General features: G+C 45.8%; 2 protein-coding genes across 2 annotated transcripts in view; one reads left to right on the top strand and one right to left on the bottom strand.

The window, feature by feature from the left end:
* The window catches only part of ORC6 (origin recognition complex, subunit 6), a gene marked incomplete at its 5' end in the record, with an annotated part of 5669 nt that extends 3806 nt beyond the window's left edge, over positions 1–1863 (top strand). The window contains 3 exon segments of the mRNA XM_010161394.1: positions 485–550; positions 1158–1266; positions 1800–1863. Of these exon segments, the coding sequence (XP_010159696.1) occupies positions 485–550; positions 1158–1266; positions 1800–1863 (239 nt within the window).
* A 2897-nt stretch (positions 1864–4760) lies between these two features.
* On the bottom strand, positions 4761–26486 carry MYLK3 (myosin light chain kinase 3). The gene is made up of 14 exons (XM_010161393.1): positions 25974–26486; positions 22438–22528; positions 21016–21138; positions 20712–20916; positions 17214–17782; positions 15388–15493; positions 14146–14239; positions 13720–13829; positions 12337–12478; positions 10582–10652; positions 8955–9083; positions 7749–7901; positions 5780–5912; positions 4761–4832 (listed from the first exon to the last, which is right to left on the bottom strand). The coding sequence occupies exons 1-14, from the start codon at positions 26484–26486 to the stop codon at positions 4761–4763; spliced, it is 2511 nt and encodes an 836-aa protein (XP_010159695.1).
* Positions 26487–27750: the final 1264 nt, after the last annotated feature.

Here is a 27750-nt window from a genome sequence, read left to right as displayed (position 1 = left end):
GCATGGACCTTCCCATAGTCCAATGCCCTATAAAAATAAAACCCCAAGCCTTACCCCACCACTGAAGAGTCTGAAGGCAGTTTCTGTGTCAGTTCAGGAGAGAGTATGTATACACGGACAGCCCCCGGCACGTCGTGGGCATCTGTAAGGCAGGGTGTGGAAATGGGATGGGAGGAGAAGGTGTAACTGGTAATCCTGCCTGAGCAATCGAGGACAGCAGTGCGTTTCTGGGCTGTGAACACGGGGGATCGTTGCGGTGGCAAACGCAGCAGCAGGGCCCGTGAAAGCAGCCCGCCAGTCCGTGCGACCCTTGAAGTGTCCTGGCCCCTCCGCACGGACAGCTTGGGCGTCGGTCAGGGCCGCGACCGCTTTCACTGGGAGACCGTGTTTTTGGAAGGTGGCACTGCTGTCGAAGGGTTGTGTGTAGAGCACTCCCCTGGGGGCCCCGGGCACCACTGAGAAGTAAAGCAACTTATTTTTTCAGAAGATGACGTTCCACTGGCTGCAGAGACAGCCGAGCGCTTGAACACCTAGCAGCGAACTGAAGGCAGCTCACTAGGGCAGCCCTGAGCTTTATTGCTGCTTCATGAGATCTTATCCTAGGATTGTAGAATATCTCAAGTTGGAAGGGGCCCATAAGGATTATTGAGTCCAACTCCCTGCTCCTCGCAGGACTACCTAAAACTAAACCGCATGACTAAATGCATTGTACAGATGCTCCTTGAACTCAGATGGGCTTGCCACTGTGACCACTTCCCCAGGGAACCTGTTCCAGTGACCAGCCACCAACCTTTCCCTCACGTCCCCCCTGAACTTCCCCTGACGCAGGTTCATGGCATTTCCCCGTGTCCCATAGTTTTGGGGTGTGCTAACGCCGTAACGTCCAGTTCACAGCAGCTTACTCCCTTCCGCAAGCTAACGAACGGACAAAGAAAACCCAGGAGGAGGACGGTGGTGTTCACACTGAGTAGTCCTGGTAGAATTAAGGACAGCTCTTCCATTCAGACCAAAGGTGAAGGGGTGACTGTGCTGGGGAGCGAGGGGAGCAGCAAGCCACGTAACCCAGTGACAGACACTGCGCATTTGCCCGTTGCTGTGGCTATTGCCAGGAACGTACAGCCTGTGACGGTGTGTCATGGACTTCCCTTCTCCCACAGGATCTGAAAGTGAGGAGGAGCTGCCGTGCAAACAGCCAAAGACTGAAACAAAGCAAGACTATGAAGAATGGAAGAAGAAAATCCTGGAAAATGCTGTCAAGGCACAAGAGAGGAGTAGGAGTACTGTCTCTGTAGTGCCACCTGGTAATATCACTGCTGCTTGCTCGTAATTTTAACCTTCCCTCTGCTCCAACAAGAGCTCCAGTAGCATGAGTGATGGCTGCCTGGCAGCCAGCCGATTTTACTTAGGAGCTATGTTTTAAGTATTTAAGAAAGTTATTTTTTTAGTAAGTGGCACCAGGATTGAGGTGATTTTACAGGAAGCCTGGCTGACTACTTACTAGGCTGGTCCCTGAGCAGCTGTGGCGTCGGGTGGGAGAAAAGCGTCATTGCTCTTACTGCCAGAAGCAAGTAACACTCTAATGCTGTGCTGTTAATGCTCTAATGCTGGTCAGTGAATTACAGGTTACATGCCCTTCTGCCCCTGGCTGGGAGTAGTCCCTGAAAAAAAAGAGGGAGCAGAGCATCAGTGCCTTGTTAAACTGCAGAACCAGGGGAGGAATTAAAAGACTGATAGTTGGTTTTGGTTTTTTTTACTGGTAAAGAAATATTGTTTAGTCACTGAATTTGACTTACTTTTATGACTTGTATGGGACTGAAGTCTCTTGTGCTTGTAAGGGGTCCCAAATATTCCAAGAAACAATAAAGACAGTGGAAGGAAGAGCTTTGTGTTATGACATCAGCTTCTTGGCACGTCTTGCCTATAAAAGCCCTGGAGTGCCAAGCAAAAGACCTACAGGAGATGTCTGTGCTGTAGGAAGGAAGATACCCAGGGCACAAGGGTCTTGTCGGGGTAACAGGGGTTTTTTAGATCTCAGTCATAAACATGAAGAGGAGAGCGTGCCCTGCCCTAGTTCTTAGAGGCAAATTTTGCAGTCCCACACTTCCATCTCAGCTACTCAAAGTACTTTTTGAAGGATAATTACAACTTTTAGCAGTACAGGGCTGGTGTAACTATAATCAAACCAATCCAAGCCTTCTGCCTGTGTTTCTCTTGTGTGTTCTCTGCCTGGGCTGTGCAAAGAGAAGTTCACTTTCATGAACCTGTTTTACAGAGCAGCCCCAAAACCCCCAGTGTCTGTATGAAGCAAGATAAACAATCTCATGTCCGAGCACTTGGATTTGAAGCACTGCTCCTATCTGAGCTGCTTCTCAGCAGTATCTTGATGGTTTGCCAAAAACCACGCTGCTGGGCACACTCCCTGCTTACCTGGGTGACGCGGACCGCACCAGGATTACAACAGTGGGTATCCCTGACTGCTGCAGCTGTCGGGATGTGGGGCCAGTTCTCTGCCGTACTTCCTGCTCCGGTGACTCCGCTCACCTCTGGTGTGTCCCTTGAGTGTTTTTCTATCACCCCAACGCAAAACACACAGGATGTGGTGAAACATCCCGTAGGGCTGCAGAGGTGCAGAACCCGTGGCTGCCAAATCTGAAAGGATTTCTGCGGTAGGAACAAAAAGGTAATGCTGCTGGCCAGATGCGCCTTCTCGTTGCAGAAAACAGGGAGGAAATACAGACAAGACCACAGAGCATCTGCATGTCACCCTCTTCCAAAAATAGAGGAAGAGGCACACAGTAACTGGAAAATTGAAACTTACTGGTCGCTTTCCTTTCACTTCTCCTCCCATTGCATAAAAAGGGAAATCACTTGAAGCCCACTTTAATAAACAAGAGTTAATGTCATTCCAGATGAGGAGTTCTGAACTGTAACAGTAACCACTGGGGAATGGGCTCCCAACAAATGCCTGATGGGCAGAGAAAACCCTGGATAATGAGCTCCCCTTGAGTAAGAGCTGTAACGAAGTGTCTGCCATTCAAAGTCTGGTCTGATACGTAGCAGAGGGTCCTTGGGCTGGGGGAGCAGCCAGCCTCACACATGAGCATCCTGGCGTTAAGGCCTGCTCCGAGATGCTTTCAGGTTGGCACAGTGGGGGCTTTAAATCAAAATCGAGGAGTAGCCTTGTTCCACTTTAATGGGATTTATTAGTGTTAATTCAGAAATATACAGACCAATTAATATAATCACATTTACCATGCAGAACCACTGTGGAAGAAACACATGAACAAAAGTGGGCCTTCACAGAAGGTGACTGATACACTGTCAGCATCATTTCACTTGATTTTAATGCTTCTCTGCCTCAGTTCTGGACGTGCTGCAGAGTCAGAAGCACTAGAATGGAAAAGATAACTAGAGTAGGGTAAGGCAGCCTTGCAGACTGCTTTAGTAGCAACCAACGCTTTTGCTAATTCAAGACATGAAAGTCCATAAAGTTAAATGGAGCTTTACAGTGGTTTGAGGTTTGCTGGAAAGCAAGTTTTAGTAGTATGAGTTTCTTTTTTTCCTAAGAGCCCATCCAGCTCACACTTGAGTTTTGCAGAATCTAGAAGAGGAATGAAGGAAACCACAGATTTAATAAATAAATGTTTTACTTTCAGCTGAGAGATTGTAAGTGGCTTTTTATACATCAGGAAAAGGTTTAAAATCCAAAATAAGTTAGTACGGTGAGAAAAACTTCACATGTTTAAGAGCAAACGGGAAAAACAGGCTTGAGCATCCTAACTGGGCTAAGGGCAGAGTCTGGCAACACACTGCTGCCCTGCCACTGAACAGGAATAAACCCTATTTTGCATATCACACCATATCAACTTCCCAGACATCATTAAAACTGTCTGAGAAGAAAAAAAAAATCCTCAAACTAAAACTTAAAAAATGAAGGGCTGCAGTCACAGCCAATAAGAAACACAAGTCTTAAATACATATAAACTGATGTCTGGAAGTCTCTTTCCTGGACAATATGAGATCTTTTTGCATAGACCTAACAGGCATCCGGCGATTTTATCTGTGGCAGTTTCACCTGTCTCCTTCCAAAAGCTCCATCAATACAACTCGCCACAAGAAAAAGCAGCAATGGACCGACTGGCTTAAGTCGCTTCAAACCAGGATTCCTCCTATTTCCTACGTGGTGACTTTTTTAGAGGACAGGAAAATCAAACACAAAACCAAAACACAAACTAAAACCATTCAACTCTGAGTAGTCGCACTCAAGCATCATCACTTTTGGGGGAAAAATAATCTTTTTGAAAAAATTACAGAAGATAGCTGATATCTTTTGTTCTAAGTATCAAACACCCGAGCGAAAAACTGCACTGCTGTTGTGGCAGTGCTCTGAAAGCCATGACATATACCAGTCGTGAAGAAAGTCTTCAGCGATGCCACGCTCGGTGTGCGAAACGGGACAACCGCTGTAAACGCACCAGCAGTACTCTGAAGCAAGAGGTCAGCCCCGCTAACAGCCGTCTTCTCCACCTCTGTGGAAAACTACAACTTGTAAAAACAAACACGACTGCTTCTGCTTTCAGAAACTATTTCAGTGCCTCTTCCTTGGGGCGCTTCTGGAACCTCAGCACTAACAGACATATTTGAGGAGGACAGACCCAAAACCTTAGTCACAAAACAAGGGTAGAAATTATTGAAGATACGGAGTCCTTCTTCCATGGCTTCCTGTCCATCTCCGAGAGCAGCAGATGCTCCGTACGAGCTTAGGCAAGCTTGACGGACATGCTCTGAAACCTCTTCAGCCGGTTAGCAGCAGCCACCACATAGAAATGCTTCTGTGAACAAAACAGAACAGTCCCAAGCGTGAGGTAAAGGACCTTTTCTGTGGATCTTTTGTCCTGGTAAATCCATCCGCCCCTAGTGCCCCGCACCTTGTGTGGACTGCAGTGCAGAACAGCTTGGCACCGGGGAGCCACTAATCGCTGCGGAACAGTCCGCCGGTGCCGTGAACTTCCACGGGATTATTGCGCATTGCAGTGTGAAACGTCTTCACGTGACGTGTTATTAAAAATGGAAATGCAGCAGTCTGACCAAACAGCTGGAGTGCAGGCCTGGAAAACGTGTCAGCCCCTGGAATTACAACTCTCCAGTGACAAAGGAAAAGGTCCTCACTGAGTTTTCCTCACCTTTCCATGGGCTTATTTGGAACAAGGTCACCTTTCAGGATTGATTATCTACAATCCAATAGATACTCCGACAGAAATTCTTATCTATCACTTCTTCACATAAAAGTTAGTTCTGAAGGAGCATGGGGTTATCAGAAAGGTCTTGAGGGGTTCTCTGGATGGTTTTAAGCCCAATTCTTTCTCTCTCCCACACTTCTCTCTCTATTGGGAAGAACAAAACTGCCTCATGTCCCTCCATAGTGACAACAGAACGATGCAACTGTTGTCAATGGGAAAATACCTCTCCAATATGAAGAGAAGAACATTTAATATAAGCTGAGCAGCACCTGACGTCTCTGAACTTGTAAAGAAAAAATACGTAAAACACCAATCAGAAGGAGTAAAAATTGAAACTAGTCTTTCAAAAAAAAAGAAGCAGTATCATTCTGCAGGAGAAAAAAATAATTTACAACTGAAAACAGACTTCCCAAACTCATCTTTACAATAAAGAAGCCTGTGGCCCTAAGTGTGTCACCACAGAGAAAAGGAGGGAATGGCTCTGCCTGTCGAGCTGATTTTCCCTCTGAAAGGAGGTTGCCCAAACTCGGCCTACTGACCTTCCATTTTCTGTGAGCCATGTAACTCTGCAGCAACAGCTGGGACTTCAGGCGGCGCTTGGACTTCTTGGCTTTGGCGGGCAGATTGTTCAGCCACTCGTGCCTCAGACACTGTGTTGCGCTCATCCGGCAGCTGCGGGAGAGGAAACTGCCATGTAAGCCCAGCCACCCTCACTGCCATCTGCTGCTCCGTGCCCCGTGCAGCGACTGTTGGTACAGCAACTGCCTTAAACGAGCCAACACGAGTGAGGGGAGATGCTTCCTGGGAGGTTGTTCATCCCGGGGCGCAGATCCTGAAGACACCCCACCCTCTCTGGTGTAAGAGGTGAGTGGTGTGAAAAGCTGCTGGTGGGTCTGCAGTGGGTTGACTGAGCTGGGGTTAAATACTGTATTTTGCCCTGTTTGGATGTGGGTTTTTTTTTTCTTTGAAGAAGCAGCTGTACAGGTTCATCAGTTGACATATCACTGTGTGATGTGAATGCAGAACTTTGCTAAGAGAATCAGAAAAATAGTAGCTGTCATGTCACCGGTCTGTCCTGATAGCGTGGGCTTATTCAGAGCCTCGTATTTCAAAAGCACAATTGTCTATTCACCCTAAACTTGGGTCAAGATAATACGTTAAAGCCTGACGTTCAACAATGGGCCCTAACATGAAGGCCTATCCAAAAAATGTTGAGAAATAGATGGTAATAGAGGAAACCTCGGGGGTTGAGGGGAAAAAAAAATGGTTAATTGGCCTTTTTTTTTTAAATGAATGCCTATGCCTATGCCCAATCCTGAGCTTTGTCTGAGCTGTCACTGAGAGGATGATGAAAAGATGACTCCTGCCTGCTCGCACCTGATGTCGGTAGTCAGGGGAGGTAGGTCCAGGTCTCGCACAAGGCCAGACCTCCTGTCCAGCATGGCATGGTGCCGAGTCTCTAGGGCAGCGGAAGCTCTCCGCGTACCTTGTGAGCAACCGGCCAACTGACTGCTGCTCTCTGCAGCTCACACACACACCCTTGCACAGTCATTTCACTCGCAGCTTCTAACCAGACTTCACACAGTGTTCCTCTGGAGTCCCTATTCCCAGTGCACAGAAAATGCAAGACTCCAAAGTGAAGTTTAGTCTCATAGTGAATCATCATCCCAGTCTGAGAGAAAAACCTGTGTTGTCTCTTGCTGGCAATATGCTACAGTTCAGTCTCAGCTTTTCATACGACTTACTGTTCAAAATACGTTCAGTACTAGAACTGGTTTGGCTGATTTAGGTAATGATCTGGAAGTTGTTAATATTCTAAGCACTCCTTTGAATTCCCCTCAAACACACAATCTGTTTTACTGTATGCATCATTTCCTCTTTTGATTAGTTTTGTATCACTACTCAGCAAGAGAAGATTTTCTCTGCTCACTCACCCAACCCCACAGCCATGGTCTGACATCAGTATCATCCTCATTCTCTCCTGTTGTTTCTTATGTGCAATCCCTTTTTATTTCAGCGATGCCAAGACTGAGAAGCCACAGGCAGAGTTAAGTCCCAAATGCTCCTTAATATCTACCAAATGCACGTAGACCGCTTGAGAAAAGAACAATGTGCATTTTCACAGCTGCAGCTCCCATTTATCCTCCGTGGCGTTCAAGAGGCATTTCTGCAATTTGTGTCAGGGCTCGTGGGAATCCAAAGTAACAATAAAAACAGCTTTCGCTCAGGGAAGGAATACTAAAGAGATTCCTACACAGCAAATCCTTCCAGATTTCCTGTTCTGCCTCTACTGATGCTACTGTGAAAAGCAGCTTTTTTTCAGTCACAGTACACAGACATTTTCCATCTAAAACAGAGGCTTTTCAATCTCTGAGAAACTGCCCAGCAAGCACAGACACAAAAATGTCACGTAGGAAGTTCTCCTTGTTGGCTGCAATCCAAACAGTTGGCCAGGAAGAACTTAATCTCATTAGGTGCTACCGTCCTCTCGATCAGACGGAGAGTTACCTTTTCTCCTTCACGAGTAGCCTGGAAATAAAGTCTTTAGCTTCCTCCGATAGCTGTTCAAACGCTTCTGCATCAAAATCCCAGCTGCAGTTGACTACGTAATTCATTGTCTCGGCATCAGTTTCTCCCAGGAATGGGGACAGGCCACTAAGCCTTAAAAAATAAAGAATGGGGACAGGCGAGTAGTTACTATACACAAGATGCGTTTTTCCTTCTACAAACCCTCTGCTTTGGAATTGTCCTTAGCTTACGGAGAGGAAAGACTCAGCTATGGGGGATTCCACCTCCCCATCCTTGACAAGATAAGCCAACAGCTTGGCGCAAGAGAGCGCTGTCGTGTTACTCTCCAGTCAGGCAGCACTGTTAACCGATCCCCAAGGAAATGAATTCAGTAGGGATCTAGGTACACACTTCAGTGTTTTCCCAACCAGGAAAGCTAGGGGGACTCGAGAGCTTTCCTAAAGCAAGGCCCACAGCCATATTTGCCTTGAATTAACCAGAATTCTGAACAATAGCATACTTTTTTCAATTAGTCTCTAAGCCCAGATTTATTGCTTCAGTCGTTTATTACTTCATTCAGTTGGGTTCTGGCTAACATACAAACTTAAACCAGAAATGTATCCAGTTCACAGCAAGCAGCTGTGAAAGATTCTGGGATGCAAAGTCAGGCCATCCGAAGGGAGAGGCTTTGGACAGACCGGCCATCCACAGCCGCCACCCATGGCCGCCATCCAGGCTTCTGAGCAAGGTTTTAGCCCTCTTTGTGGCATGACATTTTCTAGACTTGTGGCCTAACACCCAACATTAATTCCTCTGTGCAGACGCACACCAAGTCCAAGCTGCTAAAATGATCAAACTGCAAATTTGAAAATTAATTCAAGCCCTTGAGAACGCGATCGAAATGAAAATTCTGACACACTTTGGGCACGTTCTCCAAGTAGCAGAAAACCTGACCCATTTTACCTGGCTAAATCAGGTGGTAAGGGGGAAGAACATTTACATATTTATCAAAAGGATTATTTGTTGTTGAGAGACTTTGTGCGCCGCGAGGTGCCTTCACATAAAGTCTGTTTTTTAACAGAACGAATGAGGAGGAATCGCAGCCAGACGGGCTCAGTGGTCGCCACATTCCTGCGCTGCAGATACCCCCAAACCTCTCGCGGAGCCCTGGGTGCCGTCGCCACGACCCCTCGCAGGGTTACTCACAGCATATACGTGATGACGCCCACACTCCACATGTCCGTTGGGAAGGAAACAAAGTCGTAGTTCACCACTTCAGGAGCCAAGAACTCTGGAGTTCCAAAATTAACCTTCAGTTTCTCACGAGGCTTGTACCTTTACAGGAAAGGGAGAGAGACCACTCAGAGCAGGCTGGGGGACACATTTCACACTGCTAAAAATCAAGGCTCGGCTTTTTACCACGCGAGCACAGCGGAGCGAGCACAGCATGCTCACCCAGGCAATCGGGGCAGCATGAAGGTCTTCAAAAAATAAACTGGGGAATTTTGCTGTGACTTCAGGTGACTCTGCCATCAGCCATCCCTTCGGCAGAGCAAAACCAGAAGGAAGAGCGAGGGCAATAAAACCTGCACAGGCCTCACCCACAGTGCAATAGCAGCTTTACTCTGCCACGCTCCACGGGATGCTTTCCAGCAGATGTTGTCCAGCATTAAACAAATAAAGCAGCTTCTGTTCAAACAGGTTTGGGGAGCATTTGCTTAGTGGGATGTACACCCAGCTACAGGCTGGGGTAAAGGTCCATGTAACAGGTATGAGCACAACATAACTGCTAAGGTGGGACTCTGAAGAGCATTATTTGGGCTTGGTAACAAGTTAAACAGTGATTCCATATGGGGTGAAAATTATTCTGTTCTACTGCTTGAAAGGGAAGAGTAACAAAACTGAACCAGTAATAATTGTCACTGATGGCAGCTGGAGTTACATCTGTGTACAGACTGAACAAACCATTAAAATACTGCTTTTACATCTCCATTTTCTGGAAGATCAGGCTTCCAAAACTGCTTTAGTAGATGCTAGCGTCTTTACTCTCCCAAGTGAAAAAAAAAAAACCCACACTACAAAAAAAACCTCAACCAACCAACCAAAATAACCCAGAACTCAATGTATCCATTTCTGTTTTCATGAAATACATCTAAAAGACAGAAGTAACTTACATGCTCACGTAGGTACATGTATGTACTAGGTTTTGTTGTAAGAAAAGCCTCAAAGCATTTAGAAAAGAAACAGAGAAATGCTGCTGTTCTCACTGTTACACTAACGGGAGTCACTCCTTTTTATTCTAGAACTGAATCATGATCTCACAGCTTTCCTTTAACAAACTCAGGTGAGCAAAGGGAAAAAATGGAGAAAAGTCTGTGTTTCCCCAAGGGTTTCCTGTTTCACACAGGATGGCTCAAGCATCCAATGTGAAACTTTTTTTTTCCCCCCTCCTTTAATCAGCTTATCTATATAAAGAGTTTAGCAGATAATTTCCACAACTAGAACGTGCACAATAACACCCAGCAGTCAAGAAGCCTCAGAGAGCCATCGTGGAGTCCCTAGAGTAAAATACCTACATGGGGAATCAGTCTGAAATAATTAAAACAGCAGTATAGCTTTATCCAACAGATATGTTATTTGAAAATGTAATTAGATAATTAATGCACACAGCAGAAAAGTCATGCCTGCAGCAGCATACTGCTCAGCTCATTCACACAGCAGAACTATGTTAGAGCGACCAAAATGCATTAAAAAAACCACCCCCAAACAGCCAGACACACATCAGAGGTTTTTGGGGTTGTTTGGTTTTGTCTCCTAAAATAAACTCTCTTACCTCCTTGCTAATCCAAAGTCAATAATCTTAATCTGGTTCCCTGTGTGACTGACACATAGTATGTTTTCAGGCTACAAAAAGAGAAGAGGGCATTTTGAGTTAAACGTATGACTCGGCGAAAGATCTAGCAAGAGTATCAAAAACTCAGAGATTTTAATGATAATTTTTAGTATAATACTTTCCCTTCTATTCCTGTCACAGGGGAGGAGGATTTGACTGGCACACTGAGTTAGTGAAAGGTTTGGTTTTGGACCTCCCTTCAGGAAGTTTAATTTCTGCTCCTGCAGAACGACATTCCCGTATTTCACCGTAGGTGACAAATGGACTTCGGAAAGGCGCTGCTGTGTGAAGTGGTGGAGTCGGTCTGATGGTCAAGGCTTACCCACTAGATTCACCCCCTAAGCATAACAGTAACTCCATAAAAACCCACAAAGAACATGTCAAACGCATCCTTTGGTTTGGCCAGAAAGGCAAGAAAAAGCTTTTTCAAAGGAGACTATTTTTCAAAGTGGGGATGGAGAGGTGTCCAAACTTACTACAGCTGCAGAACTGCCTAGATGCCAACCAGGTAGACAAAAAACTGAACATGAGCCGGCCGTGTGCGCTGGCAGCCCAGAAGGCCAACCGTATCCTGGGCTGTATCCAGAGAAGTGTGGCCAGCAGGTCGAGGGAGGGGATTCTGCCCCTGTGCTCTGCTCTGGTGAGACCCCACCTGGAGTGCTGCGTCCAGCTGTGGAGCCCTGAATATCAGAAGGATATTGACCACTTGGAGCGAGTCCAGAGGAGGCCACAAAGATGCTCAGAGGGCTGGAGCCCCTCTCCTATGATGAAAGGCTGCAAGAATTGAGCTTGTTCAGCCTGGAGAAGAGGAGGCTCCGAGGAGACCTCAATGCAACGTTCCAGTATCTGAAGGGGCTACAAGGAAGCTGGGGGGGACTTTTTACAAGGGCCTGTAGTGACAGGACAAGGGGTAACGGGTTTAAATTGAAAGTGGGGAGGTTTAGATTGGATATCAGGAAGAAATTCTTCCCGGAGAGGGTGGTGAGGCACTGGGACAGGTTGCCCAGAGAAGCTGTGGATGCCCCATCCCTGAAAGGGTCCAAGGGCAGGCTGGCTGAGGCTTGGAGCAACCTGGTCTAGTGGAAGGGGTCCCTGCCCATGGCAGGGGGGGTGGAACTAGATGATCTTTAAGGGCCCTTCCAACCCTAACCATTCCGTGATTCTATGAGGTCTAGCATCATTTGTGTAAGGTGCTGTGTAAACAATGGGGAAAAAGAAAAATCAGTTGGTATTTCTGCTCGTTAGGGAAATGTTGTCATTTTACTGCAGCTCAGTTCCAGGCAGTCAAAAGTCCGAACAATAGGAAAATGAATGAACAGGTACTTGAACATCGTTACAAGGGGGTAGGGGGAGGTGGAGGGAAGACTGCAGGCGTTTCTAGTCAGAGGGTTTTGGGTGTGTTTTTTCACTGATGACAAAAGGGCATTGTTTAATTCCACACAGAATGAAAAGCTGCTCATTTGAGAGGGGCAAAAGCACAGAATTCTGTTCATTTCACTAATCTAAGCAAGCTACCAAACAGACACTGGGAAAAAAAAAATTAATGAACCTCTAGAGCTCCACTGATTGTGGCTACTGAATTAAATGTCTATTTCTTTAGGACACAAGTCCATGGAACGTGACTGTTGTAACCAGAGACCCCGTGGTGTTCCAAACCACAGCATCGCTGAAGAGCAGAGACCATGAGCTACTCACCTTCAGATCTAAATGGAGAATATAATGCTGGTGCAAGTAGTGGACTCCTTCACAAATCTGCTTGGTAAACAGGATGGCATCCAACTCCGTTAGACTGTAGTTTTCATCCGTGATCCGGTCAAATAGTTCACCACCATCAAGACTAAAATTTTGGCATAGAAAAGTGTTAGAAGTCCTAATATTTTTCATTAGCTCAAATTACTTCCAAGTTGTGAACTTAGACTCTCTACTTTCGCAAGGGTACTAACACCTCACCCAATATAAAGCACATCAGCAGTATCAATGACTTCATAAGATTTCTGAGTGTGAAATGAAGCATCGAACTCAATTAAAAAAATGGAAAAATCATCACCCACACGACCTGGTCACCCAATGGGGATCTGGAGTACCTACAGGGAGTACCCAGGTATCTATTCTTTGCTCATCTTACTAGTCCAGGCAAAATAAGTCTTCAACCTATAAAAATTAATAAATGAAACTTCTCAAACTGAGAGTTATTCTACATGAGCTGACAATTGGACTTCACTTCTGCACAAAAATTAAAAGACAATTACATCAGACATCTAGCTCTGACAAGGTTCTGTAAGGTAAAAGCTTTAGGTATTAATTTCAATATACACATTTTAAATAGCACATTTATATTTGCTATTTCATTTTGTATTCTTTCTTCCTTCGTGTCGTTAACAGTTAGTTCTATAGCAGAAACTCAGGTTTTAGGTTATAAAGCTTAAAGGTTTTGTAAAGCAATATGCCACTACACAGAAAAGGCAGCAGGTGTACATCACAAGATCTGCCTTTTGTGACTCCCTTATCTGATATAGATCAAAATCCTAATTTAGCTCCAAACAGGGAGGCATTTTTAATAATCCTAAAATTTTTCAAAGGAGGCAGACCATACACATAATTAATCACCTTCTTACCTTCTCCATGTCTTTTCTAATTCTACTTGAAACACCTCTCTCCTGCTCTTGTCTGGGTCTTTCATCTTCACTCTCTCCCTAACACAAGATTTCATTTACTCCCAACACTTAGGTAATTGGGTAGCTAGGGACAACGTTGGGGCCTGTAACTTAAACTCCAATGAAAAATGAACGACAGTGAAGTTCTGTTCATTAACAATCTCGTAATTTCATTCATACTCTGGAAGACAGCTGCCTTTCTTTCCATTTGTTTAAACTGCAATCTAGCCAAATTTATAATTTTTAATCTTAAGAAATTATGTTTAAACATGGGGTTTTTTGTTTCCTCCTGAAAGCGAAATCAACTCTTAAGCTGGGAAACCACCCAAGTGTTCTTCACACCTCAGAAGTGTAATTCCCCATTTCCTTTAGTGACCTGAGAAAACCCCAACATCTGACAGTTCCCGAGATCTTTTAAACTTACTATTCCATGATCAGGGTGATATTATTTTTGGCTTCAAAAGCATCATAAAGCTGGATAAGATTCACGTGATTTAATTGGTTCATGATGTTAATTTCATTTTTTACTTCCTCCTGAAAAAGTAACAAATTAACAAAAAATGAACCAAATGCACTCCTTAGGTTGCAATATACCCAAATATGAGTATTTGTAAAACCCAGTAACAGCTGTAGCACAGGCCTCGTGGGGACAGAAGGTTAAGTCCCAAGCACGGGAGATGACAAACGGTCACAGAGTCCAAGCTGCCTCGTACCGAGACAGGTTTCACCGCAGGTGACGGTGCCCGGCGACAAGTCGCCTCTTAGGGGCTGTCAGGGGAGCGGGGTCGAGGTGCCTGCAGCCAGGCCCGGTTTGGAGCGTGCTCGCTGGGATTCACAGCAACATAATTACCCTCTCTTTTGCTCCTTTCACTTTTATGATTTTGGCTGCCAGGTTGAGACCGGTCGATATTTCCGTGCACTTGTGAACTTGCCCAAAACGTCCCCTGTTGATACCAAGGAAAAGATGGGAAACCGGCTTAAGACAGCTCACCGCAGAAACTCTTCCTGCAACTATTCTTATCGTTGATTAAAAATAACACAGTACAAAGTGAACAGAATCAGGTGGCCGGCAGCATGGATCTCCTCTTTCTCTCAGCTTACGAAGGATTAGTTTTATCTTTCCAGCCAGTTGTTCAACACTTACATTAAAATATTATGCCCCCTTCGTATTACTACATTTCACTGCGGTAGGATGACCCGACGATATTCTTTTTCGGTCCTGTAACTGTACCCGCCTGCTGTCCTTCAGCGATGCGCTGGTGGGTATATTAACAAGGATATTTCTGTCCTGATCTCATAACTTTTTAAATGACTAGAAGACCAGTAACCGTAGCCCCTCCACGGACCGCATTGCTCGCGTGTTGTAAATTCTCCCCCGTGTCACCCAGATACGTTGATGCCCCTTGGGATGATTTCTGAACACCATCTTTCTGCGATTGCATCATCAGGCTTAGACTTATTAAGCCATATTTGTACTTGGATCAGCCTGGAAATCAAACCTTCTTGTCGGATAAGTAAGGATACAAGAATACAAAGGCTGAAGCAGCTGCAGACTTCCTATGAGTGAAAACTAAACGTTAAGGTCAAAATAATTATAACTTCCCCCTTAGTTTTAACGTGCAGTTCAGCACGGAAAAAAGATTTTGAGAGCTGCCTGACCTAATGGGCTTTGCTGACCTCAAATGCTGGGAACCGGTCTGTCTGAAGGTTACAGGTTTTTCTCATGACACCGGCTGTGGCCGGGATTACCGTAACAAATGCAAAAACCAGTCATCCAAGACCCCAGTCAGGCGTCGGAACATGGAACTGGGGCAAAAACCAGTCGGCTAAGGGACACCTCCCACCGCTCCCCAAAATCAACAGCAGGTTGATACAAGGGGCCCAGCACCTGTGATAGCCCGAAGGGCCTCAAGGCTGAAGCTGCTCCCTCCCGCTGCAGTGAGCCCGTGGGTGCCTCACCCACCCCCCTTGGGATGCCTCACCCACGCACACGCAGGAGCCGTCGGGAGACGACGGGTCCGGCTCTCCAGCTAACGGCGTCTCCCCACGCCTCAGCCACCCCCAGCAGCGCATCGGGGACAGGGAGACTTACCCCCCCAGCACTTCGTGACGACACACCGAGTAGCACGCCGTCACCTCGGTTTGCTTGACACTCACTATGCGATGTTCGAAAGGGGCCGGAGGAGAAGGGCTGTCATCTGGAGGGGAGACGAGCGGGTCACTGAGGTGTTTCTGCACCCAAATCCCCCTCCCTCACACCCACGGGACATGGCCGTCACCTTGGTGTGTTTGCTAAGTGTCTCCACCGCCTTCCACGCTCCCAGCATCCACCCCTCCAAAACCCACACTCCTGTGCTCCCCCACCTTCCGCATCGCGGTTCCAAGGGATGAAGCCCCTTTCCCAGCCAGGCATTGCTGACAGAGACAGGACCACAAATGCCCACAGCTCCTCCCCTGCCTCCGCGCTGTGGGGCTCCACGGGAGAAACGCTGGGGACCAACGCAATCGCCCGGACACGCCAGCCCCGACTGCGCCAACAAGCTGCTTGTGCAAAGACCCAAACCAGGCCTTCACCAGGAAGTGCACTACCCTCCCTCCCACCTTTTCTCTTCGCTTCACGTTTCTCTACCACACCATCACTTTTTTTTTTTCTCCCTACCGGAATTCAGACAAGCACCAAAGTATCTGGGTAACATTAAGCATGCGATTCCTTCGCTATTTTTAGAGTGGCATGCAAGTAAAATAACCACTGCATCTGCAGCTAGCCTGAAGAAGGGAGGTGCTGAAAACATCCAAAATCCCTCTGTTCCTTCAAGGGAGGGACTTTCACTGCTAACAAACAGATAAGGAATAAAGGCCCAGAACTGAGAACAGCATCCCACCTCCTGAATCTCAACCCTGGTTTTTTTTTTTTCTCTCCACACTAAACCCACTGGACACCTTCAGAATCTCAACATCTTAGTTTATGCGTTAACAGAAGAGGTCACCTGAAAAAAAATATCTGAAGTTTGAAAAAGTTACACTTGATCTTCTTTTAATCATTGTATGGCAGCTGGGAAGACCAGCACAAACACACAGGAATGATAAACAATGACAGTCATTGGTAAAAATCAGGAACTTTCTGCTAGCAGCAAGGTTTTTGCAAAGTCCAAGTTAAAGCTGCAAACATTAACATGACAACTATAAAGTTTAATCAGATGGTGGGAAGCTAAATCAGTTAATCAAGATACATTCAACATCCAAGTTTTTCTAGGGTAAAGGTTCACAAACCCACTTTTGGCGTCCCCCATTCAGAGCAATTCTACAATTCATCTCCAGGTACCCTGGGCTGCAATTTCACATGGATTCATCTCCAGCCACTGCTGAAAGCACCAGATCCAGGTCAGCACATCTATCTACCCACGTATGCACATTCTGGGCTGTACATCTATTTATGCTGCCAGGAGAGATTACTCCCTCAAACAATGCAATCACACAGTAACGGAGAACAGATCTATGGCCAGTAACACAACGAGGACCACGGAAGGATACTCTTCCTGCAGTATTTTGCTGCTTTCTGGGTCTCCAGTACATAGCTGCTACTGCATACCTGGTTTGCACACTCTAATAAATGCTTAATCTCAAGAAAATGGATTTTTAAAAAAATATTCATACTTCTGATCATACACATACTTCACCCAATTTCATTTTAGAGGATTTTTTCCCCAAAAACACACTTTCAAAGGAAAATTACTACTAAAAGACTTTGTACAAATGTTCATTCTCTCGTTATTTACATAGCCAAAGGTACCCAAGGCAAAATGCTGGAACAGTAAGCTATGGGTGGTCTACCGAGCGCTGCTCCAGCTATTATCGTATAACGCACGAGTAGCGCAAAATCCTCACCGTAAAGGTTCCGGGGAACTGTGAGCAACTTACCGATGATCATCTCATCCTGCGCAGGAAGCTCTTTGCTAGCTTGCAGTGAGTTAGCCTTCTCTGGTGCCACTCCTGTACGCTGACGAGCATCACTTTCACCTCCCCTCGAAGGTGCAGAGTCGGACTCTCTCCCCTCAGAGCTGGTATCTGTCAGGGGTTCCGCTTTAGCTGTTTCTTGATGGATTTTCACTTCTACCCCCCGACCTTTCGTAGGCTCCTTTGCAGAGGTATTCTGTGAGGTTACGGGCTTGCATTTCAGTTCCGATTCCTCCTCAGCCTTTTTACCTGGTTTGGGCTTGCTCAGTAACAGCTGTTGCTTCCCTGTTTGAGGTGCAAGTTCGTTTTGCTTACTGTCCCCTTTCACTTCTCGATTTGTCTCAGTGCTGGTGTTTTTGGGACTCTGTTGAATTTTTAATTTGTCAGGCAGCTGTTTGACTCCTTCCCCTTCTGCTGGTGTGGAGGATGGCGATTTTACCTTGGGACTTTTACCTCTGTGATCATTTAAGTTTCCTTCCTTGGTCATCTCAATCTTCTCTTCCGTTTTGGTCGTAGGTACATCAATGGGTACCCTGCAGAACAAACAGCTGATGTTTTATGTAGATGACTAACCTTGCTTTTGTAACTCGGGGCGGGGGAAGAAAAATCTATACGCTTCTGATACTATGCTTTTCTGTGTCCTCGTCGGTGTACATGCCTGCCTTCTGCTGAACACAAATTATCTCACACTGCAAAGTGTTCGTCCCACATTTGAAAGCTATCCCATTTTTTGCAACTACTGGTCTAATAAAGTACCGCTCATCTGGGCAGAGAGGAGGTAGTGACTGCAGCCACAGACTACAGGCTGATTGTCTAAATGACTGACTGCTGCAGAAATCCAAAGGTTTGCATCCATCCCTGTCCCTCTCCCAGCTGGCTGACTTGCACACTCACACATCTGTGTTTGTGCCTTCTGATGGGATAGCATTCTTTCCACAGCTTTCTGTTAAAAACGCAGCTATCAAACTCTCTCACTCCAATGCTATTTTCCCTGGCATTCAAGCTACTGGAAAAGTTTAATAATTTTTTTCCTCTTGTGTTGCCTAAGAAGAATATGGGTTAAAACCAATTCTCTGTGCTCCTACAATGCATCAGACACCCATGTGAGAATTTGAGCTAACTGTTACTGCTCCAGCTGTCCTGAGCACATGTCTGATTTCAGTGAGGCCGAATCAGGACTTGCAAAGTCCTAAGGCAGATTTTATACATCAGCAAGCAAAGAAAATGTCTGATGTCCAGGACAGAATGCACCCCATCTCTGAAAAAGTTACTGCCTCTTGCAGTGGAGTGCTATTACAGAAGATGCTATAAAAGAAAACGTTCCTGCTTTTGCATAACAAGAGTCTGAAGTTCCTCAGTGCCAGCACCTTTAACACCACGGGGTCGTGCTGTGGACGGAAGCTGCACCCGAGTGAGCTGTTGGAGCAGCTGAGCACAGCCCTGAGCACACTTCCACGACCATCTCGACAGGCCTGAGCTTGGCAGGGCTCTAGGGCATTTCTCCAAGCCGGGGAACACAGTGTTCTCCTGACGCTTCTGCGTGGGCTTACGGACTTCGTTAAAAGCCGTGTTTGTTGGAGAGAGGCATGTACCACCCTCACAGGCCTTCACACACGAAAGCCTAAGAGGTAGCCTGTGCAGGAAGGCTGCAGCTTCCCCCGGGGGTTTTGGGTTGGTTTTAGTTGGGACAGAGTTAATTTTCCACACAGTAGCTAGGATGAGGCGACGTTTTGGATTTGTGCTGTGGAGAAAGGAGGAGGGGAGGGGAGTGGGCAGCTGTGTGGTACTTGGTGGCTGGCTGGGGCTAAACCATGACAGCCTTACCCTAGGTTCTGCCTTCCACTTATCTGTCAGCCTTCCCCCCCAAACAAACGCCTTTGGGGCTCAGCCCCACCCCATCCAAACCAGCCACCTCTCCCGAACCTGCTGCCTCTCTCCAAGTTCACCGCCTGGCACATCATGATCCACCAGCACTGACTTCCTAGGGGTAACAGCAACTGTTCCTCCACTGCTTCACCAGCCCCCTGAGCCACCCTCCAAGCCCGAAGAGTACCGGTGCCCCGGCAGCGCCCTGCAGGTGGCTGGGACTGACCAGATCCGCTGCTGAGCCGCAGTGCCTGGGGCTCTCCAGCCAGGGCCCAACCCCAGCAGGGAAACTGCCAGCAGATCCCCCTTCGTGTTACTGCAACCACCACTCTGGAGGTAGCAGTGCCTATAAACTGTACACAGAGTTGTTCCAGAATGTTTGAAGAGAGGCCACAGTAGTGAAAGTGTCTACTTTCTCCTGCCACATCCTTACACGGCCTCTTAGGAGACAAATCTCCCAGGGTGCCAGCCTTTGCAACAAGCCCTTCCCTTGGGAAGCCTCGTGCTGACACCAGGACTACTTTCATCCTTTTTGGTAATTTATTCTCCATTCATTTTAGGGTTTTTTTGGTGGGATTTTTTTTTTTAGAGCCCTGCAATCCCAATACACACTTGCCCATGGCACAGGAATAACTGAGTGTCCACTCTGCGTTCACAGTTACCACTATAAATTCAAAGTTTTCAAATTAAAGTATGCATTGGTGTCGTGTTCTTGTCAGGGCTTCAGACACCTATCTGTAGGCAGAAGCAATGGAGAAATTCCACACACAAAATAACACACCCATATACATGTGTGTCAGTACATAGGCGTGTGTCACCCACATGAGCACACACACACACACGTATAAACACCTTTATATCCACCAGCCCCGACTGAGAAGGCATGGCAGATCACATGTGCCACAGCATTGCCACCTGTTGGGGTTTGGTTGGTAGGGGGTTTTTGGTTGTTTTTTGTTGTGTGGGTTTTTAAAAATTTAAATAAATTGAATTAAAATAAAATACTAAATAAATAACTCTACAGGAAATCGATTAGGAAATACATATTACAAACTACATACGAGGAAAATATTAGGCTAATATAGATTAATAAATGAGCAACCTGGTCATATCTTTTGGTGACCAAGGCATAACCCTGCCCCACCCCAAAAGCACCGAGGGCAGCAAATGAGACAAGCTGTTTGGTTTTGTCATGCTGCAGTAAGTATCTCAAATTCCTTTAACCCCCACAGCTATAGAAGCAGAGGAATTGGGAAGGAGCGAGTGGTTTACAAACGTCCAACTACCTGAGCTACACTAGGGCACTCACCTTTATCTCTAATATGCAGAAGTCCCGATCATATTAAAAAAATCTCCCGTACAGCTAGCCCTCTGGCTCCTTGGCTTCATAAAAATGCACACAGGGCCCTTGCTGCTTTGAGTGTTTTGCCTTAACCATGCGTGAGATCTCAGCGCTCCTATCCTAGCATGGCTGGTTTTCCCCTGGATCATGCCTCCGCAGAGGCCGCCTCCTTTATTGACCTGGCTTTCCTCTTTTTCCTTCAAACACATGAAAAGGTTTCAGATCACACGGAAAGCTCCCAGCAAGGCCATTACCTGGTATGTGTCACTTCACACCCTGTGTCAGATATAGCCTGGGATGTGGAGGGCACAGCTTCCCGGGATGCCGCACTCGACGACGGAGGTTTGTTTTCATTCTCTCCAAGTTTCTGATGAACAAGCTGCCTGTGGCACTCATCTAGGTGTGGGGTTCTGTCCGTATCGTGTGCTTTAGCTGGAACATTTTGGTTGCCTACGTGATCTTGATTTACGAAGGGAAGACCGTTGTGTCGATTCAGAGCTTTGACACCAACATCCTTCTGCTGTTGACAGCTCTTAGAGCTGTGTGTTTTGCCAGCACCTTCTATGGCCGTCCCCTCTTTAACTTGGGGTTTGAAGTCAGCTCTGTGGGCGACAGCACTAGAAGCGTTCACCTTCTTACATGGCCCCTTGTTTTCATCCAGCTTTTTCCCGCTTTCTGTCTCTAAATAAAATAAGCCATTAATAAACTATCCTTGACAGAAGTGACAACAAAACAGAGGAGGTAAAGTAACACACCATTCACACTAGCCGACACAGTTACATACGTCTGAAGAGTAGCAAGAAACCCCCTGAAAGGCTTAAAATCCTGGCACCAGCCGACTTGAGACAGCCACTATTAATGCTCATGGCTTAATCAAAGGTTTAACTGCTCTGCTGGCTTTCCAACAGCGTTACAGATTGAATTTGGATTTCCTTAAAGCAAATAAAACACCTGCAAGGCTCAACTCACTGCTTAATCTGCAATCACTCTGCAGGCAAATGGAACCAATAGTTTGGGTACTGCAGACCCAGCCAGGACCCTGCTAAACCCCATATACCCTCTTTAGAGCAGGTGTATATGCCCTATCAGAGCAGCAGAAACGCAGGGAGCAGGACTCCAAGGGATGCTGGGGCTTGAGACACCGCCTCTTGCATTTTCCACAGAAGGACGAGAAGGTTCTTCAGCCCCTTTTCATGCCATGGTTGTGAATACTAACAGTGGAAATTTCTAGGGTAACTTCTTTCAGGGTTCAGCATACACAGGTCACCAGCTACTGAGATTAGATCACAACCCTGTGTTGCTCTGGAGTCAGAATTGTGACCAACAGCCCACTTGATTTTTGTCACTTCCTAAACAACGAAGCTAAAAAGGGATCATCCACAATTTCAAGGGTTCCCTGGCAATTTGTGAAGACGACAGCATGACAGGGCCTGCTCAACATCACATTCACCCCTGGTGCAACTCCACAGGCATTAATAATGGATGCAACAGGGACTGCCCTGACAGATGCCTCCTAAATAGGAATCTAGCCCTGACATGGCAATGAAACTCGCTGATCAAAAAAAGATGTCAACATGTCCCTGTTTCGGAGAGGTGGGGAGGGAGGGCTGGTTCACTTGTGTTAAAGGAGAAGAATTTTTTAGGTTTGCTATGTGATGTTGCCACCTCCTGCGTGGTATCTCCAAACAAGTACTGCTCTCTTAATCCAGCTCACCGTAATTTCAAAGCAAAAAAACCAGTGTGGCCAAACAAAGGCGCTGCTTTTCATTTGTCTTCTAGGGCTTTGTGAGGTTTGATCTGGGGGACAGATGTTCTTGCGGAGGAGGTGAGAACATCTCTATTTTCCCAGTAGGGGTGGGCAAAATTACTCAGTTACATTTGAGTAATTCAGGTAGTGGGAAATAGCAGGCTATTAATTTCCAGTTTGTCTGCTGCACATTCTGGAGTCGGAGCTCGGAGCATTCCTGAAGGGCTACATACCTTCCAGAGGCTTCTTGCTTTCAGTTTGGGTTCCTCTGTTACTGAGCACATGCTTAGGTTTTGCACCACTCTCCTCAGGCTTATCTTTGGCCTAAAAATGACAGGACAACACAAAAATAACAGTTATGGCCAAGAGAATTTATTCCCCACTAGGTTCCTCCAACTATGTAGGTGTTCAGACTGTAAAATGGGCACTAACGCCTCTGATCTGCTGATCCTTAAGCTACTACTGTGTTTACTCTCAGTCTCTCCCCGCTTTTGCAGACAAGCATACTTCTAAAACAAGATGACACAGAATAATACATCAGCTCACTGCTTTCCAAAATTCTGAGTGTCAGATTTTGCCTCCCATCATTGTTACTCACACTGATTAAAAACCATGGCATGCGAAATGTAAGACAGAAATCAGAAAAAGAAGTGGTAATTCTGCTGCTTTTTGGCTGGTGACTGAAAGATAAGCAATGTCTCTGAAGATATTGTTAAGATATTTGTCTCGGGCATCTAAAGATTCATTTTTTGAGCAATGATAGTGGTGATACCAGAGCCTCTAGTTTAATGGTAACTCTTGTGTACGTACTTGACGTCACGCAGGTCACCTCTGGCATGGTTGAAAACAGAATTACTGTCTTTTAGCAGCAGGTTTTTATTTGTAAGCAAATTTCTTCCTCCAATTAAGAAAGCACGGAGGAGGGATATTTTGTAATAGGACCACTAAACACTTTACACAGCAATACATCTGTAAGCAAAACAAAGCTAAATAAATAATATTTAGCAAACAGCATCACACAAAATTAGGAAAAGGCACAACATTTCTTGCTTGGCATATAGTTAAAATCTAGTGATGAGCAGCCTCCTATCCTTATTTCTACAAGCAAATAAGCAACACTTAAAATATTTCTGCGGATAATGCTGATTATAAGACTGCTGCAAATCATCCCCTTCATCTTTTACTAAAAGTGATAAAGGAGTAAGTTTTTCATGCTCCAGTCATATGAATTCCACCACAGAGCTTCCCCCTCCATTTCCCAAAAAACAAAACAGCCAAAAGAGTAAAAGAAGTAAGAACATTACCATTTTTATTACAGCTCTAAGCAAACCTGCAACAATGACCAGGGGGAACATGATTCTTGCAAAATCCTACGTGCAAAGAAAGCCTCGGATGAGTGACAGTTTAATGCTGGTGGGTTTTTCCTTCTGTTTGTTTTCTTAATTAAGTTTGAAGTTTTGATCCCGTGAAGCTCAATTCATAGTCTTATTAATTTGATTCCAACCCCAGAAAACTTCTTCCATAAGCATTCCCAAGGCATCCCTGGAATGCTGTCACACCATCACCAAACAGCTTCACCCAGAAATGAAAACAGGGCCTCCCCACTCCCACCCCCATACTGAGTAACCTTGCACCCGGCCAGCTCCGCGATAAGCAGCGCGCTGCTACAGAACAGCGAAGGTCGGGAAACAGAAACAAGCAGGTAGCAAATTCTTTCTGTGCGAAATCCCCGTGCAACTGTGAGGCTGGCGGGACATGCGGGTAGCGCCGTCACCGAGCAGGCTGCAGAAACCAGACCCAAGTTAGCAGGCGGCTCAGCGCAAGCCAGCCTGGTTTTCAGTTCAGCCAGGCTTCGCTCCCCATGACCCTCGCTAGGTCACGTACGTACGCCGCCTCTCTAAGTCAGCCCAGTTCAAATATCACTCGGCAGCCAGTGATCAGAGTGCAGACATCTCTTAAGGTCTTATAAGTGACCTTATGCTTCAATTTCAAAACCTGTTCGTGACCAGACAATAAAAACAGAGCGATGATGGTCACACTGCAGAACTGGAGTTAGCCACAAAACTCTCCACTTGCCTGGTTAAAGCCTGGGACACAGACCTCCGCTCCACCCTAGTCCATCAGGTCACCAGCAGCAGGTCATTTCTCCTCTCGGTCTCTATCAGCCCATCCATGAAACTTGGATGAAGTTCTGCCCTCCTTCAATCTCCTCTTTTGCAAACACCGACGAGGAGGCAGTGCACAGTGGCTAGCTAACAACTATTCCCGACAGGATGCTGGAAGTCCATGTCAAACATTCCTCCAGCATCCCTCACACCACCTCCCTTCACTTACATCCCTCCTTAATGCCTTTTTTTGGTTTTACGTCAGAGACCAAGAATGTGGAAACGAAATTAGTTGATGATCTTTACACTCATCTTCAGCTGGCCATGGACATACTGCGCATGTCAGTGCGGGTCAAGGTGCAAACTCTGCAAAGGGCTGTTCCTGACCCCAGGCATCTCGCAGTGGCTGCAGTAACTTGTAACAAAGCAGTTTTAACCAAAACATCTCAAACTTTTCCATTTCTCTCAAAAATCTGTAGAACTGAAACTGGAACCGCAAGCAAGTATCAGCTTCGGCTCCACCCAGAACTGACACCTAATGTATGATTTATTGTTCTCAACACTAATATAAACTCCTCATCAATCCTTCTGTCTCTTAACAGTCTAGCTCACTTGTCAGCTTCTGGCACTTAAAAAGGGAGACCAGGAGAGCACTCGGAAAGCCTGTAAAGGTATGCTGTCACCTAGCATGGCCCTCTTCTTGTACACGTTTAGATGTATCTTCCATCAAAACGTTTTGCAGTTTTGGCAAAAGAGACCTGGATTAAGATACAAATGGACATCCGCACTTATGCCAAGTTCTCCGTAGTGTAACCACCCCTCTATGTACACAGAGATTCTTAGAATGTACAAATCTGTTCCAACTCTTGCAGTTTTGCCTCCTTTCTTCCTGGCTGTGGGATACAAGCCATAGCAAAAACCGAAAACTCCCATTAGCTAAAACTAATTCCAGATGCCTAACTTTTAAAAACAAGGTTAATAGATACCAAACCACCATATCAGCTACACACCCATCTTGCCTGTTCCTCCCTTACTGTCATCAATACTTCAGAAATGCTTAGGAATTGACATCTAGGAACTTGCAAACACATGAACTATTTGATTTCAGGAGTGAACAATGTCGATGGAGTTGATAGAGTCCCAGTTTCATCCTAAAGACGGAGCTAAAGATAACTTCCATGTCTAAGGACATACACATCTGCTCAGCCACATGACCGTAAGTCAGCACAGGTTTTAGGAACCGGCGTGTTCAGAATTCATGACCAATCAAGAAAATAGAAGATTCTTAAAAAAAAAAAAAAAGAGCACGCTTCTAGTATGTTACTTGTGCTTTTCACTGGGGTTTCAATTCAGTCACTAACTTGGATGACACTGCTGATCTTCGAGCACGGGCAGAAGCTGAATTTTCATTTACAGGAGCAATCTGTTCCTTGTATTTGTAACGGATTGCCTGGCACACTTTGGAAACCCCAGCCGTAAGCCTGCAAGGCATGTTTTAAACCTTTGCCTCTGCCTTCAGAGGCTTGCAATTCAAAGGACGCAGCAGTAACCTGTAACAGCAATACCAAAAGGAACACCTGAATTATACGTTCTGCAAGAAATCGGCAAAAGACCCTAAAACCCTGTATGTCATAAGGTACGAAGAATAGTAAACCAAAACCAACCTCGACAAGGATTTCCAGAGGACTCCCCTTCTTCCAGGGCACAACGCCTTTGAGAATAAAATCCACTACTTTAGAATTTTTTAATACTTCTCCCACAAGTGTAATAACTTTATCCAGCGTATCAACCCTTTTCTCTATCTTTGCCAGCCTCTCCTTATGCTTCAAGGCATCCAGCTGGGCAGCTTTCACCAATTTCAACACTTCTGAGCATATGCTCTGCATATCAGTCTGGTGCGTACTGTCCGATACCTTTAGGCCTTTTTTCATTGCGTCTGTCTCATCAGGAGCTGCTGGGGATATTGTTAACTTGTTAATGCCTTTTTCGACATCATCAATGCCTTTGTTAACTCGCTGCAGTTTGCCTGTCAGATCTTCTTGGAAATGCAATAGTTTATCCAGCTTTTCATTCAAGAGGTTAAGTTTTTTGTCCATCAAACTTAAATTGCTCACTTTTGTAGGCTGTAACTTTGTCAGGGCATTTCCCTCTGCAAGGTCCAAGCTACTCGCAGACATTCTGTCCAGGCAGCAGGGTATCAGGTAGACTACGTTGGCTTTTCATTAATCATAAATTAGAAAATGAGGGTCTGAAAGTTCATCTTCTTTAGCTATTCCTATACCAGACAGCCCCACTTACTGGAGCCGCTCGAGCATACCACGAGATAGCTACTGCACAAAAGATTTATTTCTGTGTTAGCTATTTCTTACTGCGTGCTTTCAATGAGGGAGGTAATCTGGCACCAGGCTATATTTTCTTGGGCCTCCTTGACGTCATAAAACCATTTAAAATTCTTTCTCGAGTGGCTGTTGATAAGCAACCATCTTAACAATTGCCAATGCCTGAGCAGCCCTGGAGAGGGAGGAGGATTGTTTTTATGACCGGTTTTAGTTCCGTGATAATGAAGAAAACTTGCTAGAGCATTCCCCTTTATTGAACAGGAAAAATACAAAAAGTAAATTTGGTGGCCTTGTGCTAAGACCTGGCAGAACTCAGCTTTGTAACACGGATGCAGAGCACCCAGCACAGACAGAGGGTGTGCTCTTTAGCTTGGCCGGCACTTGTATTTAAAAATAGGGTACAATGACAAGGATCTGAAATACGTATCTAGCACCAGCACGTCTTTGTCAACTGAAACTTCTAAAATTAAATCTTTCTCCCAGGGTATGGAAGTGAACCGAGTGGGAAGAAAAAAAATCTTCATGAAGGCACAGCAGAAATCAGTCCAACTATAAGCAACAAGATTATTAAAATGTAAATCTCGTTTAAAGGATTTGTTACTGACTTGTTTTCACTTCTGAATCACAGCGTGCCTACTACAAACAGTACTGTCACTAGAGAACAGAAAGGTAGTCACTTTATACTTGCACAGCACCCACTGCTGGTTCTGAACACTCCCGAAACCTCGATGAACATATCCGTACAACACCACACGGAACGACAGTCAGTCGTCTTCCACAGAGGATGAGCTGCAGCACCCAGACAAAGCAGTCTGACAGAGGGCCATGTCTGGCACGGGACAAAGGACTGTGTCTAGCTCGCACAGGTCCCTTTTCACTGCTGTATGTATGCAGAGCTGGGGCAGAAAGCAGGGGGAAATCCTGCTGCTGCAGGAGTCCTGGTGAAACAGAGCAATGGGACCCCCTCAAAGCCACGGGCTTTGGGATACTGAGCAATCCTTTGCCTCTAATCCCTTCCTCATTTTTTTTGGAAGGGGCATATGGGAAGAAAGTCTAATTCTTTAAGTGAACTTGCTGTATGAGATAGGACATTCTAGAAATC

This window comes from Eurypyga helias, unplaced genomic scaffold (genome assembly GCF_000690775.1).
Source record: "Eurypyga helias isolate BGI_N326 unplaced genomic scaffold, ASM69077v1 scaffold1491, whole genome shotgun sequence".
In the NCBI taxonomy this organism is placed as follows: domain Eukaryota; kingdom Metazoa; phylum Chordata; class Aves; order Eurypygiformes; family Eurypygidae; genus Eurypyga; species Eurypyga helias.
Note: the sequence above shows the minus strand (reverse complement) of the source record. Positions and strands in the feature narration are given on the sequence as shown.